A 15,000-nucleotide genomic window follows, 5' to 3' on the forward strand; every position below is an offset into this window, starting at 1 on the left:
AGACCCTATGAGCGCTACTAGTGGCCTTTGCTTGCTTTACCCAACGACTGACCCAGGCCAGTGTCAGTGTACTGACAGTCTGACACCAGACATTTTTATACGCATATCATCGCAGCACATAACGCTAACTTCTAACTATACACTAACCGAAATAATCTTGGTTATATCTTGATTCTTGAGCTTACCTACTCATGTGATATCCGGTTAGTGTGAAACAGGAAACAAGTATACACACGCCCTCTCGCTAACCTTCTCTCCCCACACGTCGAATAGACTTCGCCCAGTGCCAGAGCTTACAGATGAGGACCATAAATAAAACCCACCTATCGTCACGCATTTCTTTCCCCCCAGCGATAGGCCCACGACATTAACCCGTGGCAATACCAGTCAGGCATCGCACGTGAGCTTTATGTATCGCTGTCACGCGCCGCCTTCACTCTGCTTCGTGACTTTCAAATGTTTGTTGAAGGTCGACTGCGCGGGCAATGCGCGTGGCTCACGTGAGGGTTGAACGTGACAGTGTGGTGTGGAGTGTGTCGGCGGCAGCAGCGGGGGAGACGGGGGAAAGGGGAAGGGGAAGCCACCTAGATGTATGCAATAATCACTGTGGGGCCACTGCTAATGGGTGCGTGCGTGTGCGTGCGTACAAGTATTTGCGTGAGCATGTACGTACAAAAGTGTGTGCGTGAGTGAGTGTGTGTGTGAGCGCAAGTCTTGGATTGCGCGTGCGCATATATTCATACGTGCGAGTGGCCGATTGTGTGTGAGAATGTGCATGCATAGGTAAGAATGTGAGCGCGCGCCATGCATGTGAAGGCATGTATGCATACATGAATGTATGTATGCGCATGCGTGCATTCATGTAACTGTGTGTGTGCATGCATGTATGCATGTGAATGTGTGTATGCACTATGCACGTGCGTGCATGCGTGTGAATGTGTATGATGTGAAATAAATGTGCGAGAGTTAACAAATTAACAAGCGGTTCTAAACTTGTCTCAATAAGAAGAATGGCCGACAACTAGCCAGCGACTACGAAGCATACTAACGTTGCATGAATTTCGCTTCCATCCTATCCGCCGGCACGAACGGCTGATGGAACTGAAACTGACTGGCGGCCATGTTGATAGATCTGATGGCAGAGGTTTCTGACTCCTAGATGATGCGTACGCCAACGCTACGACTTAATAACCTTTACTCAAAATTGGCGCACGGCAGCCAACTCTCTTCTCTTCCTATCTCCCTCTCTCGGTCTACGTTGGATTTTCACAGGCAGATTTACGAAAAACACGAGTGCAAGTACATGTATATATATACGTCTGAAGGCACCTGCACAGAGAGGCATATGCGGCCACGGTTATTTGTTGATGTCACTTGTACCGCTTCATGTTTAATGAAACATTCACAGCAGCACTGAGAGTAAGAGTGATGTTTTTCTCTGTATCCTGTAGTGCTTTGGTACTTTTCCTACGAATGGCACGGACAGTCAGAACGCTCATGTATAGACAAGTTTTGCCTAAGTGTGCACACACGCACGAATGAGCAAATGCTGAGAATTTACACAAACTTCCAACACATCTGTACACTGGTTACTGTGAAGCTATCAATCACAAGGCAAACAGGCACACGCCTCAGTTCTTCAGCTATAGAACCTGACCACATCGTAACCCCATCTTTGAGCAGAACAAAGCAGTGCAACTAATGACAGCTGCCAAATGTTGTTCCTCCACCACAAAATAAGTGACTCATCAGCTAAACAGCCTCCATGACCATGAAACAAAGTGATATTAATCCATGTTCACAACGGTCAAGTTGGCGTTGAGTTGGAGTCACACCCACATGTTTGTGCCCCACATGAGAGCAGAGATGTCCTTACGTGGTCCAGTGACAGTGCCTGGCTTTACTATGTCAGCGAAGCGACAAGGGCAACCTTTATAAATGTGGTGCAGAATCGGTTCAAATCAATCACAGAAAAAATACCCTGCTTTAATGTCAGATCACATCACGTAAAAATTACTTGTGTGTGCCTGCGTGTTCATGCACGTGTGCAAGTGTGAATGTGTGTATGTGAGTCTGTGTGTGTGTGTGTATATGTGTGCGTGCTAGTGCATGTGCGTCTGTATGTGTGCATGTGTGTGCGTGTGTGTGAAAGTCTGCAGATGTGCGTGCACGTGTGTGTCAGCCAATGTATGTATTTACTTAAATATTACTATTGGATAACAGAAAGGTCAGATGTGGATCAAGTAAACTTTTATCACGTGTAATCTTTAGCAAGGCATTTCACCAGCACATGTATGTGATTGCCAGTGCTACCTATCTATCGATGCTATCGACCTACAAAAACACGCACAAATCTCAGAACCCCTCAGAACCCCGATGAATCACGTGACTACTGCCGATTTGTAACTTATATATAGGCACTACCAGGTAGGGTTGGTCCACTGAACTATCTTCCAAGGCTACGGCGCATGTTATTCAACAAATATCCTCAGACACTTTTCTGGTAAGTTATTGATATATCTACACACGTATTGACGCATCGATAACTTGATGATATTTTTTGAGTGTTGAAAAATGAAAGACTGAAAATTTAAACATTCCAGGCCTGGTATTGTTCACACATGATCTTATTTACTGAAATGTACAATATGACGTCCATCATGAAGTATCGATGAATACATAACATACATTATATGCACAATGTGAATTTTACTTTGATGCGAGTGAGACTTCATGCTATTGAGAGAAAAAACATTAATACCATAAAATCATAAATATTTTCAAGATAAAATTACATCGCTAGAAGTCCAAATAAATAAGTATTGACTGCCATTGTGAACAGATACGAAGAAGATTACTATGGCGAGAGAAGAAATTGTTTTCCCCACATATCTCTAATGTACCCAAAAATCCAGATGACTCACTGGCAAACCGCCAACACATCACCACTAACAATGCACACACTACATATATACAGGGATAGGCGGGGTATATGTGTATGGTGGTACACACAATGCACGGTGGTAGGCGAAAGCACAACAGTACACATTTATATACACATAGCTGGGCTGTTCCATGTACTGTTTACTGTGTGCACATTATCATGTGTGTACAACTGAATGATGCGTGGCACCTACTACATACTCTACCTTGATCATCATAGATTTAAATGTATCACAAAATAATGTGCGTTTGTGAAAAAATGTGCAGCAGCTTTAATAGCCTTTATGTACGTAAAAACCATGAAACCAGTTCAGGGGTTATCATACAGTCAATGAGTCATGCCAACCACGAGATCAATTCACACGCCCTCACACAGTTTTACATGCAACACAAAGAATTTGCACATAGCCTACTAGTAGTAGCATTACTACTAGACACAATAATGTAACCCACCAAGAGTAGGTGGGTTACATTACCTCATAGTCTTCAAAAGTCCAAGGGACTATAACGAAGACGGAGAGAAAAGTTGATCAACTCGACAGATCAACACTGCGGATTGCAGTGGAAAAAACCGCCAATTTGAAATTTACTAAAGACGAAGGGAGAGAATTCCAATACAGAATGACAGAAACAAAGAAGCTAAATCTTTGGATCCTTAGAAGATGGTGCATGTCGAAAGCTCAGATGATCGAGTGTAATGAACAGGCTTCACCAAGCAAGAGGGAATGCCGTTCTTCACCTGCCCATGATAAATTTTATGGAAAGTTATGTTTAGCATGGAGAAAGCGGACACAAAGAGGAGGCCAATTAAGTTGAGCCAAAACAACATCAGCGCTATCACTATCACTATCATGATAGTTTTTGGATACCCATACCGCAGCTTTATGCTGCATGATGGATCTGTGAATGGCATCCAATTTTGAGCAGTTCTGAAGTAGTGTACATTATTGAATCTAGCAGTAGTAGCCTACTACTACTAGTACTACTACTACTACTAGTACGTAGGACGTACATAACTCTGCAGTGTATAAATAATTAGTGTACTCACACTTACCTGGTGGCTATCTCAGTCTCTTTGATATTGCGTGTTACTGTGTTACCTAAGTACTGTATTACCATTACGGCATTAGCGTCAACTTTTCGTTTTGACTTGATCAATGATTTATGATAAACACATAATACTACTAGTACTAGTAGTAGGTGGCTTATTGTGGTTTACTTTAGCTTAATATTTTGTCATCGCTGTTATAAGCAAAGTGTATGTTTCATTTTTCCTACGAACAACGTTTTTCAATATATATACACAGTACAAATACAAATGTTATTTATACAAACAATCACACGTTGCTATTTTTAGTATTTACCGTCGACGAATCTTTCTCAAACAAGTGAGCACTTCAAGATTCAAGATTCAATCAAATTATCAAGCACTTGACTTGTAATGTTTAAGTTTTTGTTAGGTTCATTAAATGTTTTAACGTTAGTTAGAGTAATCTTCTTAAACAAAATAGCATAAATACCTATAGTAACATATAATACTATTACTACTATATTTCGTGGTATATGTGTGAATTTATGTTTATTATATAGTAAGATATCCTAACACGCGATGGCGCTGTGCATCCATAGTAATCATAAGGTCATGTCAGTGGAAAGGTATGGAAAACAACATGACCGTTTTTAAGAATGGATTCAGAAGAACTCGACAGGTTAGTTAGGCTGGTATAGTTAGCACATTTGACACTTTAGTGCAATTTCTTTTTCTTTTAATCATTTTCTTTTAAACAGTTTAATACGACCTGGTTTGTGAACAGTGAAGTAAGTGTGAAGTACTTCCCCGTTACCGTGACGTGCCGTGTTGTAACTTGTAGATACAATATTACTTAGTCAATAATGTAACCCAAACACAGGATAGGGGGAGATCCTATTGTATAGATATACAACCAGAAGAGACGGGATACCAGAGAAGTATTGCCAAAAGGAGGTGTTGATCCTATAACCGCTGAGCGGAGATCTTGCGCGCAGTTCCGCGGCAAGGCGCACGCGACCGCGGCAACGTCCTAAGACAGTATGCAGCGCTGGCAGCTATGGATCCGTGCGCCGAATCCATAGGCCGGCGCACGGATCCATAGCTGCCAGCGAACAGTCGGCAATTTTAGCGGGGGACACGGAGGGCAGACATTTGTAATAGTGATAGGAAATAGTACGCGGATTGTGCACCCAGTTACCTCTTTCAAATCACACGCTGTTTAAGAATCGCCATTCGCTGCATTTCCCCGGAGCTCCGCCCACTTTAAAAATAGTGTTAGCATTGTGGCAGTGGTATCGTGAGTGTACGAACAAGTTAGTATTTTGATTTCCGATTTTCCATGACAGCAGTAAGGCGAAAGTGCAGCATTTCAATACAACTTACTTCATTACCATTATATATAGTATGTAATCATTTCCTGAGAGCTTCTTTTTATATATATAAACAATTAACACATTATCTGCCATCTCTATGATCTATGTGACCTTGCCTTATATCATATGCACCCCTAGTCCGCAAATGCAGACGTTATAACTCCGCTTTGCTAATGTGAGGGTGCGGGTTTATCATCACCCCCATTACTGCGGTCTGCGTCGACTCCGACTAATGCACCCCTACCACTACAATCTCTGACTGCCATTGTCATTGTCAGTATGAGGAACTAGGTAGAGTAAATTGCTTGCTATATAAGCAGGGGTTGTCTAGTATAGGGGTATTGTAACCCTAGCAATACCGTTTCTTGGAACATGGAACATGGAACATTTATATAAATGTAATAGCTATAATAAATATAAGGAGGGACAACGAATAGAAAACTGGACAGAAGACAACCACAGGTTATTGAAACCAGAGTTAGATTACGTACGGAAAATACTGGTGACTAGAAACACTAACATGTAGAGAACTAGAGGCGGCATTAATAATCTCCTTTTCCTTATATAAACCCCGCACCTCGTAGAATCGAGTGCCTTGTGAAATACAAGAGAGGGTACCAAGATACAAGAGACAAGATACGAGGGCGATACAATTGTATGCATGCAGACCTACGAATACTTTTATTACTTACTATTACTATTAGTATATATTAGTATTAGTACTATTATAGTAGTTATTATTATTTTATTAGTATTTATTAGTACTATTACTATTAGTATTACTATTACTACAAGTACATGTTAGCTATTAGTACTAGCACTACTGCCACTACTCACTAGTACTAGTACTACTACTAGTTACTACTACTACACTACTAGCTCCAAGAAACGGTATTGCTAGGGTTAGAATACCCTATATTGACGTTAGTCACACAGCCTGGTCGGGTTACTAGACTAAGTACTAGTAGTAGTAGTAGTACTAGTCTAGACTAAGTTAACTACTACTACTAGTACTAATACTATAGTCCTAGAGGTACTAGCTAGTACTACTAGTACTACTAGTAATACTATATAGTATAGTACTACAGCTATAGTACTACTATACTAGCTGCAAGAAACGGTATTTGCTAGAGTTAGAATACCTGTTTAAACACAATTTGTTTGTTTAGTCGAGTAACAGTAAACAACACCGACACAAGCATTCCAAATACGCATAGCGAGCTGTGGCGCTGGCGCGGAAAAATAATCGCCAATGCTGTGGATATAGCGTCGTTACGCCATCTATTGCCCGCGATATGTACTACACTGATGCACACTGATGTCCACTGATGTTGGAAAAAAAGTAAAAGTACGTTTTTGACAAGAAAGAAAGCGCGCCGACTAGCCAAAAATTTTGTACGAGCATTTGTAGGAACTACCTACATACCTGGGTACTGAAAGCCGTCGTGTAATGGCCAGAACTGCTGAACGCACCGATTACACGGCTTTGGCTTATACTAGGACCCGTTGAAGCTAATAGCTCCTGGAGAAAGGCAGCGAATACGTAAAAGATCGCCGCGAGGCGGCGTTTGCGCGCTTTGCGCGGATATCCAGGCTGCAGATCGTCTAGACAGAGGCCACTCACGAAATGCATACCTTCGCCAGCGACATACGCCATACGCCCCATGTATCATGTATGTGTTAGGAGCTGGCTGCTGCTGACTCGACGCGCTAATATCGATCGCGCGAACACACTACACGAGAGCGATCACATAACCTGCTGCAGCAAGTTCACTTGCACCGCCCATTTCGCCCAGTAATTGACGAACCCGCATCCTGCTATAGGCAATACAGATCGACGAGCGTACAGCGAGAGAGAGGGTCCGTCTAGCATTAGCATGACTCACCCGCGATGTCAACAAACGTAGTTGCGCAGCTTGTCTGCATGATAAACGTGCTGTAGCCAATCAGCGCAGTCACCAGCGATTGGGCGCAGCCGCCTTCTTCAATAGTAGCATCCGAAGGATCATTTCGCATGTATATTTGAGGAATTTCTGTGATTTGAGCGCATTCTGGCGGGCCGATTGTCAAAAATGGCGGGTGTAGCTTGTTCAAAACCTGCAGTGGCATCACCTGCAGGAACACCGGAGTTGTAACTGATTGAAAACGGTGAGTTGTGGTCCGTGCGGCGGCGAGTTAGGCACCATGTTAATATATATATAGTCAATGGCTGCGTGTGTGCTGTAGCTGCAGGTGCGGACTGGTTCTTGCTGCCAGTGGGTTTATTCTTAACACGAACCTTTCTCCGCTATCCTGGAACTTACTATGTATCCCAATGCTTTGTATTAAACTAGTATAATGTGTTACAAAAATTCGAAGCGACGAGCGGCTATTCTTCCAGCGCCATTTCTATTGACCTGTGACGTACGCATTCCCAATGCGCATAGCGTTCGGCTAACTTCGTCATGACGTCACGACTGACAGCAGGCATCCAATGATACATTCGATCTTGGAGTCGAAGTTAGTCGAACGCTATGCGCATTGGGAATGCGTACGTCACAGGTCAACAGAAATGGCGCTGGAAGAATCGCCACTCGTCGCTTCGAATTTTTGTAACACGTTATATTAGTTTAATACAGAGTACTGTGATACATAGTAAGTTTCAGGATAGCGGAGAAAGGTTCGTGTTGAGAATAAACCCAGTTTGGAAGTTATAGTCTTTGAAAACGCACCAGCAAACCGCCCTGAGTGATTCACTCAGGGGTTCCTCCACACAAAAGGATACGCTCGCGTTGTAACCCTATCCTGTGTTTGGGTTACATTATTGTATCTAGGGGAGATCCCTATCCTGTGTTTGGGTTATATTATTGTATCTAGGGGAGATCCCTATCTTGTGTTTTGGTTATATTATTGTATCTAGCCGTGTTGCAACCTAAGGCTCAGGCTCGGGCTCATGTCACAAGTATTCTTTAGTAAGTCACTAAGGCAGTTTAGTTAGTGAGTGAATTCGTTACACAGACACAGATTAATTATAAAATTGTCGTTTTTAATTATTGTTAATTTATATCCTGATATGTCTGTAGGTTGGCAAGGGAAGAGCTCGTAAATGAAGCAAAACGAGGAGCTGAGAGATACGACACATTGGGGCCGATTGGCTGGTAGGTCCATTATTTCAGTTATTTAAGGGATCCTTTACTCTAGATTCTAGGGTTATTTTCAGTTAATTTAGGTTAAAATTACGCTACATAAAAAGTTTCATGGTTCAATCACCATTAGAAATATATTTTTTTTAATGTTTTAAAACTAACGACTACAGTTTGATTACAACGACGGTGGCGCCACTCAAAGCGCACGATCTGAAAAGTTGCGCAAAACGACTTTTCAGCCAAGGGCTACAGACCGAGGGTGTTTCTTATTTATTAATTTAAAAGCAAAAGGATTGTAATATCTTATAAACGACGTATAGTTTCAGTTATATTATGGATAAATTTGTACTAAAATGAACATCGTTCGGTTAAATAGCATTTAGGTATAAATATAATTGCACCTTTGGGATTAGCCCTCGGTCTGTAACGTGCAAAATAAATTGTCAAATGCGCAACTTTTTCAGGGTGGCAGCACGGTCGCGGGTGTCAATGGCGCTGTTCAAATTTGGTAGCGTTGATGTATAATTAATTATAACAATTAAATTAGGTATCTGGTAACAAGTACGTGTGGGTATAGACGATTTGTTATACAGTAAGAACAGTTGTATGCATTAAATGCTAGAGTCTAGTATCCCTTTAAATACCATGATTATGTCTCTCCTCCTAGATTGGACTTGGAGTAACACTAACAATATCTGACCAGGCTCTACGACTGTTACCCGTTGTAGAAACGTTGTGAAAAACCAGAAGATAACTTTTGGCTACCTGGGACACAGTCATCTTTTTAACAATCTCATAATTTTTTGTAAAATCACCTGGATTTAACAACCAAATTCATTCAGGTAGGTAAGGAACACGCCATGTACAAATTATATGTGTACAGTGATTTATCCATTCATATTTCCAGGCAGAAGCCGCGGTCAACCAACAAGGTGTTTTTCAGCAGAACTCTGATGCAGGCTCTGCAAAGTCCTGCCGGATATCGCACCAAACGCACTCCCGCCGATCGCACGGAAGATAACACGGATGTAGACGGCAACCAGAGCGACCACGGCAGCAGCAACAACATTACGAGCGGGACCACCACATCTCACCACCATCGCACAGAAGCGAAAAACACGAAACGCCAGAAGACTCACTGAGAAAACCTTTTGAAACTCGAAACTTCACCGAAAACAACTTTCCTAGTGGCGAAACGCGAAGCTGACCTCTCGCAGACGACCCCTGACTTCTGACACGGTGTCTCACGCGAGAGCAGCTTCTGTCTGGAATCTTGCACTGGTACTACCGCTGCGTGCGTGGTCTCTTTGCTTCCGCCTCGAGCGCGCGCGATGGCGGGAACTGTGATACGCGTAAAGCGCAAGCGAAAGTCCGACCCCGTCGAGAAACTCGTCGTGTCGTCGAAGCGACGCCGCCCTGGCGACGACCTCGGCGACGACCCTGACCACGACGACGACGGGCGGCGGCAGCGCAGGACGACTGTGTTCCATCGCGTCGGCACGGTAACGGCGAGTGAGCAGCCTCTCTCGCGGCGCATCCGCGAGGCCCTGCAACACGGCGTCGTCTCGCCGGGACAGCTGAAGCTGCATCAGCCGCGCCCCCGCGACCTCGCACGCCGCGACGCCGACCTGCGTCGCCACGACGACCGCTACCAGCTGCTCGTCAGCCACCGCGGCATCCCGCTTGACGACGTTGCCAAGGCGACGCCCGACGACGCGGCGGCGCGGGACGCGGAGGCTGCAACGCAGCAGGAGGCCGAGCGCATCCTGTGTCTCTATGATGTCGTGCGCGACGGGATGCGGGACGACGACGTTGCCGTGACGACGCGCGGGAAGCAGGAGGCGATCGCGTGCAACGGCGTCGAGATGTCGCGGGAGCCGGTTGCCGCGGCGACACCCGATTACGTGTATGACCTGTACTGCACGGGCAGCGGGGACGCCCCCGACAACGACGACGACGACGATGACATCAGCATCGAGGCGTTTGACGAGAATTACGTGCAGCAGTATCCCGAGTGCGAAGCATCCGCCGACGACGACGACGACGATGATAGCAACGACGAGAACAACTGGCGTAATGACTACCCTGACTCAGACCCTGACGGCGGCAGCAGGGACGAGGATGAGGAGGATGAAGCCCTGCAGCTGTACGGTGACTACGCTGCTGCAGCATCCAGCGACGCGGTGCCCGTGGAAGACTTCGCGAGGTTCACCATGCAGCAAGAAGAGTCGGACGATGATGATGATGATGAGACTCCTGGCTGGGCCGTCTGTATCTGAGCGTGGCGCCCCCTGGCTGGGCCGTCTGTATCTGAGCGTGGCGCCCCCTGGCTGGGCTGTCTGTATCTGAGTGTGGCGCCCCCTGGCTGGGCCGTCTGTATCTGAGAGTTTACAGTTTGTGCCACTAGATGGCAGCCCATCCTTGTTATTTTACTGAGGATATTAATGAGCATGTGTATATGAAAATATAATGAACTCCGTGTGCTGAAACCTTTTCCTTTGGGATGTGTTTTTGGCAGGTAATCTACTGAGTGTTTGCAGGTTGCGTCATGCATGCGCATACTAGGTCTGTGGATACATGCTTGGGTACATGCGGTATGCATGCAAAGTAGTGACCTGTTGGCCTGGTCTTTTGATCTGTGATACGCCTGCCTGGTGCAATGTGGAGACTGATTCATCAATGCTGTCAGGAGCTGTGTGAAAGCTTACCGATCTGGTTACTGGCAACGGTGATATGCGTCAGGCCGGGTTGATTGCTAAGCCACCGTCCACGAATATTTGCAGCACTTGGATGTCTGTTGCTGAGTAACAATTCTATATTAATTATTATCTCTCGACCTTCGCCCACTGATCTGAAAATCTTCCACCTACGTATCAGTGGCCGGAAAGTCGGCAAGTTAGATGGTGGGGAGACAAAACAAATAGCAGTCAGAGGTAGTGATGTCACGATCATCGATTATACTCGATCATCGGTTGAACAGTGGCTCGAACCAAGCGCTTGGTTATCAAAATCCATAATCGATTTAATCGAAAACAAAACAAAAATTTGAACAAGAAAACTTGGAAAAGTGATGAGAATCAGTACATGTATTATACACACAGTAGTAAACAGTGCAAAACAAACAGTAAACAGGGCTAAACAAGCACATACATGCACACACGTACATGCACACGACGTTACGCACACGCAGGCATTCAACACCCCGAGTAACCGATTGTAACCGATCATCGGTTACTTGGGTCCAACCGATGATCGATTACGAAATTACAACCGATTGACAACACTAGTCAGAGGTCTGATGTACTCTGTCTGTGTAGTCTTCATTGCATTACGTGTGTAACGTGGCAAAATATACTCATTGGTTCTGTCTGAGATATCATCAGCGAGGAATCGGAATCAGACGAGTGAGATCAAACAGTTGCTCGACTATAGTGTGAGAGTGTGACTCTTAAACGCAAGTGAGATTTAACTCTTTACTTGCGGTTCATTTCACCGATGTTTTACAGGTTCTAAATCTCACACTGCGCCCGTGACTCTCACACGTCATGTTATATAATGCAGTGAGGGCTGAAGCAACCAGGCGTGGCCTTCTAGCAGGTTGAACTGTATTACAAGATTGATTGCACAATGCCTTGTTAGTCCTCCCCTGCAGCTAGGGATTACATACCAGCAGTGCTGGTGTTATTGACTGCTGTAGTGTGCTGAGGTTTAGTCTTTTGTAATGTTGAAATCTGCTACTATACGGTATGCACAAGTTATTTACATGGGTTACACTCTTTGCTCTTTTTCTTGTTTGCTCCATGGATTTTGTGCAATTAGTGACACCGAATATGAGTGTTATAAGAAGGGCCGGTGTTATAAGAAGGGCTCTTGTGTTGGATAAATTGTTCAGAGATTAGTTTATTATTGCCACCAGGGGCTAAAATTTGCGAACTCTAACCAGAGCACTTAAATCAAATAAAGATCTCAAGATCGAGATTTAAGTGCTCTGCTCTAACACTGCATCACAGAACGCCTTGCTTGATGCTGGCACATTACGCGTTCCTATATACATTGTGGTATATATCATGTGCGTGTGACAGAATCGTGTTGCGATTCCGTGTGCTGCCCCCTGGTGCTTCTAAATATTTCATTGATTGCAGGAAAGCGCTTGATAAGTGTAGCGCATGAATTAATGATAAGAGACTCAATGTTTAGGACAAAGGATGCGTACACTGTGCTTTCATTATTAATAGCGGGCCATAAATAAATCTCTCGCGAGCTTTTTAATAACTAAGCAAATGAGTCGCATTTCTTACCGTTACCAAGTAGACTGTTTATTGAACGTGTTTATGAGCATTCTTTGTGATACTTGTACGTAGATATTACACGCCATATTACGCAGTCAAACATTTAAACAACACCAGCTGTTCAGTCTCTAGAGACTAAGCATTTTGCTACGATGTGTTCACGCTTAAATGTTATAGATAATTTATTAATTTGGCACTGATCGCTTTAATTGTAGTCAGCTGTCTTATCCGTCTTTACGCATCAAGTGGGAATTTAATTTTCAATTGGAATTGTGTTCCGTGGTTCAACGCTTATAACGTTTATAATATAGACAACGTTAAATATAACTGATTTAATTTTATACAATTACTGTTGTTGTCAGCTTTTAATTAAAATTATAACTTAACTAGTCAGTTAAAAACTTTTTTGTCTGGATCAGCTCGTGTACAAGCTTCATTACGGAGCACTCGTGCACACGTTGTTTGCGTTGTAAATAATTAACGACGGGCTGGTCATTTCAGAGATTTGTTGGCAGTACAGTTTCCCTCGCTAGCGACCAAACAAGACAGTTCATGGAAACATGGTAAACAGCAAAGGTCCATTATAGATTACCGAAAACTTCATCATTAATTCGATACGATTTTTTTTACATAAAATGAACAATATCACGCGATATAGTTTATAGGGACCCAGCTATATATTCCGCAAACATCCGTTAGACAAGGTCATGGGCATGGCATCCGGTTGATGCGCTGCGTATTCGCTGTAGCAGATGCTTGCTGTGATTCAGAATAATAACACGTGTACAGGTGTTCATTAAAACGGAGAAAGGTGGATGCCGGTAGAACGCCTAGAGCTGCACGTACTAGCTGGCAGCTGCACGTGTCTATTATTCACTCGTGATATATCTACTATCTATGAACGCACGCACGCACGCACGCACGCACGCACGCACGCACGCATACCGTAACCGCACTCCGTAATAACTCGTCACACAGCAGCATGGCAGTAGATAGCTCCAAGAAACGGTATTGCTAGGGTTAGAATACGGTGTATTGACGTTAGTCACACAGCCTGGTCGGGTTAGGCATTAGATAGAGCTGCACTACTACTACACAGATAGAGGCTATACGTAGTAATATGTCGTAGAAGTAGTTACTGGAGATAGACACACGTACGTTTATAGAGGATAGCTGTAGGAGCAAACGACATGCAGGGAGAGGGGAGAAAAATCTAAATTAAAGGTCATGCACCTGCAGGCTGCATTCACACGCGAATCGAAATTCCATCCACGGTAGACGAACCCAAGATTTCCCGCAAATCTCAATTAAGCTGAGTTTACCGCATGAACCCCACGGCGCTTGCACACACGGTACAGGTGTGTGCAGTATAGTACTTACGGCACAGGTGTGCGTACAGTATAGTAGCCACGGCACAGGTGTATAGGATACGGTCAAGTAACGATCGCCCCGCCGATACCGTAGTGACGACTAAGGCGGATAAGTAAGAGGAAGGCGATGACGTAGATTGCCGCATCTATCCGGCCGTCGTTACGGACGCTCCCACGCAGCCTCCCTGCTGATGATGTCATACAATGCACCCGCACGCTCGCTTCACGATGCTTTAGGCACGCATGGTCACTAATTAGTAATTAGACACATATACACGCACGTACACAAACACCAACACAAGCCTTCGCGCACACACATACCCGCACATGCACACACATACATATAAGCACCAACACGCGCGCGCACGCACACGCACACGCACACGCACACGCACACGCACACGCACACGCACACGCACACGCACACGCACACGCACACGCACACGCACACGCACACGCACACGCACACGCACACGCACACACACACGCACACACACACACACACACACACATACCCGCACAAGCACAGAGCACATGCACGCACCATTGGGGCCGTAACTCTCGAGGGAGGGAGGGGGCAAGGAGGCCTTTGACCCCAAACCAATGTAAATAATGTCACTGAGGTTAATAGCCAACTGCCCTTAACTCCGCAAAACACAAAACGGACGTGGCTTTTGTCACAAGCAAAATGAATTAACTACGGCCCTGCACAAGCACACGCACACACTCACGCACGCACACACACTCACACTCACGCACACACACACGCGCACGCGCACGTTCGCTTGTTTGTTAAGCGGCTATATTTTACAGTGAGGGCGGAGGGGGGGGGTCGCGTGAAGCTGCCGGGGGGGGGGGAGTCGCGTGAAG

The 15,000-nt window shown here is 44.8% G+C and overlaps 3 protein-coding genes across 6 annotated transcripts in view; 2 read left to right on the forward strand and 1 right to left on the reverse strand.

The window, feature by feature from the left end:
- LOC106811512 (kinase D-interacting substrate of 220 kDa-like) overlaps nucleotides 1-4,364 on the reverse strand; it is a gene marked incomplete at its 3' end in the record, with an annotated part of 10,185 nt that extends 5,821 nt beyond the window's left edge. Inside the window, 1 exon segment of one of the 3 annotated variants that reach the window (XM_014815162.1) lies at nucleotides 4,308-4,364. 3 annotated transcript variants of the gene reach the window in all.
- A 208-nt stretch (nucleotides 4,365-4,572) lies between these two features.
- Nucleotides 4,573-13,106, forward strand: LOC106811523 (probable RNA polymerase II nuclear localization protein SLC7A6OS). 2 transcript variants are annotated; one of them, XR_001394151.1, is made up of 4 exons: nucleotides 4,573-4,652; nucleotides 8,409-8,483; nucleotides 9,379-11,404; nucleotides 11,765-13,106. XR_001394151.1 is itself a non-coding variant. In XM_014815185.1 (3 exons), the coding sequence occupies exon 3, from the start codon at nucleotides 9,803-9,805 to the stop codon at nucleotides 10,748-10,750; it is 948 nt and encodes a 315-aa protein (XP_014670671.1). In that variant the 5' UTR covers nucleotides 4,573-4,652; nucleotides 8,409-8,483; nucleotides 9,379-9,802; the 3' UTR covers nucleotides 10,751-11,478. The 2 variants fall into 2 exon arrangements, 1 of the variants encoding a protein (XP_014670671.1); XM_014815185.1 differs by lacking the exon at nucleotides 11,765-13,106 and having other exon boundaries at nucleotides 9,379-11,478.
- On the forward strand, nucleotides 4,630-9,613 carry LOC106811506. The gene is made up of 3 exons (XM_014815150.1): nucleotides 4,630-4,652; nucleotides 8,409-8,483; nucleotides 9,379-9,613. Exons 1-3 carry the CDS (start codon nucleotides 4,630-4,632, stop codon nucleotides 9,611-9,613), a joined length of 333 nt encoding a protein of 110 aa, XP_014670636.1.
- Nucleotides 13,107-15,000: the final 1,894 nt, after the last annotated feature.

The sequence above is a fragment of the Priapulus caudatus genome, unplaced genomic scaffold (assembly GCF_000485595.1).
Source record: "Priapulus caudatus unplaced genomic scaffold, Priapulus_caudatus-5.0.1 Scaffold547, whole genome shotgun sequence".
Lineage (NCBI taxonomy): Eukaryota > Metazoa > Priapulida > Priapulimorpha > Priapulimorphida > Priapulidae > Priapulus > Priapulus caudatus.

What these genes read in the sequence shown, in the direction of transcription:
- LOC106811523 (XM_014815185.1), top strand. Translation starts at nt 9,803, where the DNA reads ATGGCGGGAACTGTGATACGCGTAAAGCGCAAGCGAAAGTCCGACCCC.
- LOC106811506 (XM_014815150.1), top strand. Translation starts at nt 4,630, where the DNA reads ATGGATTCAGAAGAACTCGACAG. An exon ending in GATTCAGAAGAACTCGACAG is followed by an intron (nt 4,653 to 8,408) that starts GTTAGTTAGGCT and finishes ATATGTCTGTAG; the next exon opens with GTTGGCAAGGGAAGAGCTCG. An exon ending in ACATTGGGGCCGATTGGCTG is followed by an intron (nt 8,484 to 9,378) that starts GTAGGTCCATTA and finishes TCATATTTCCAG; the next exon opens with GCAGAAGCCGCGGTCAACCA.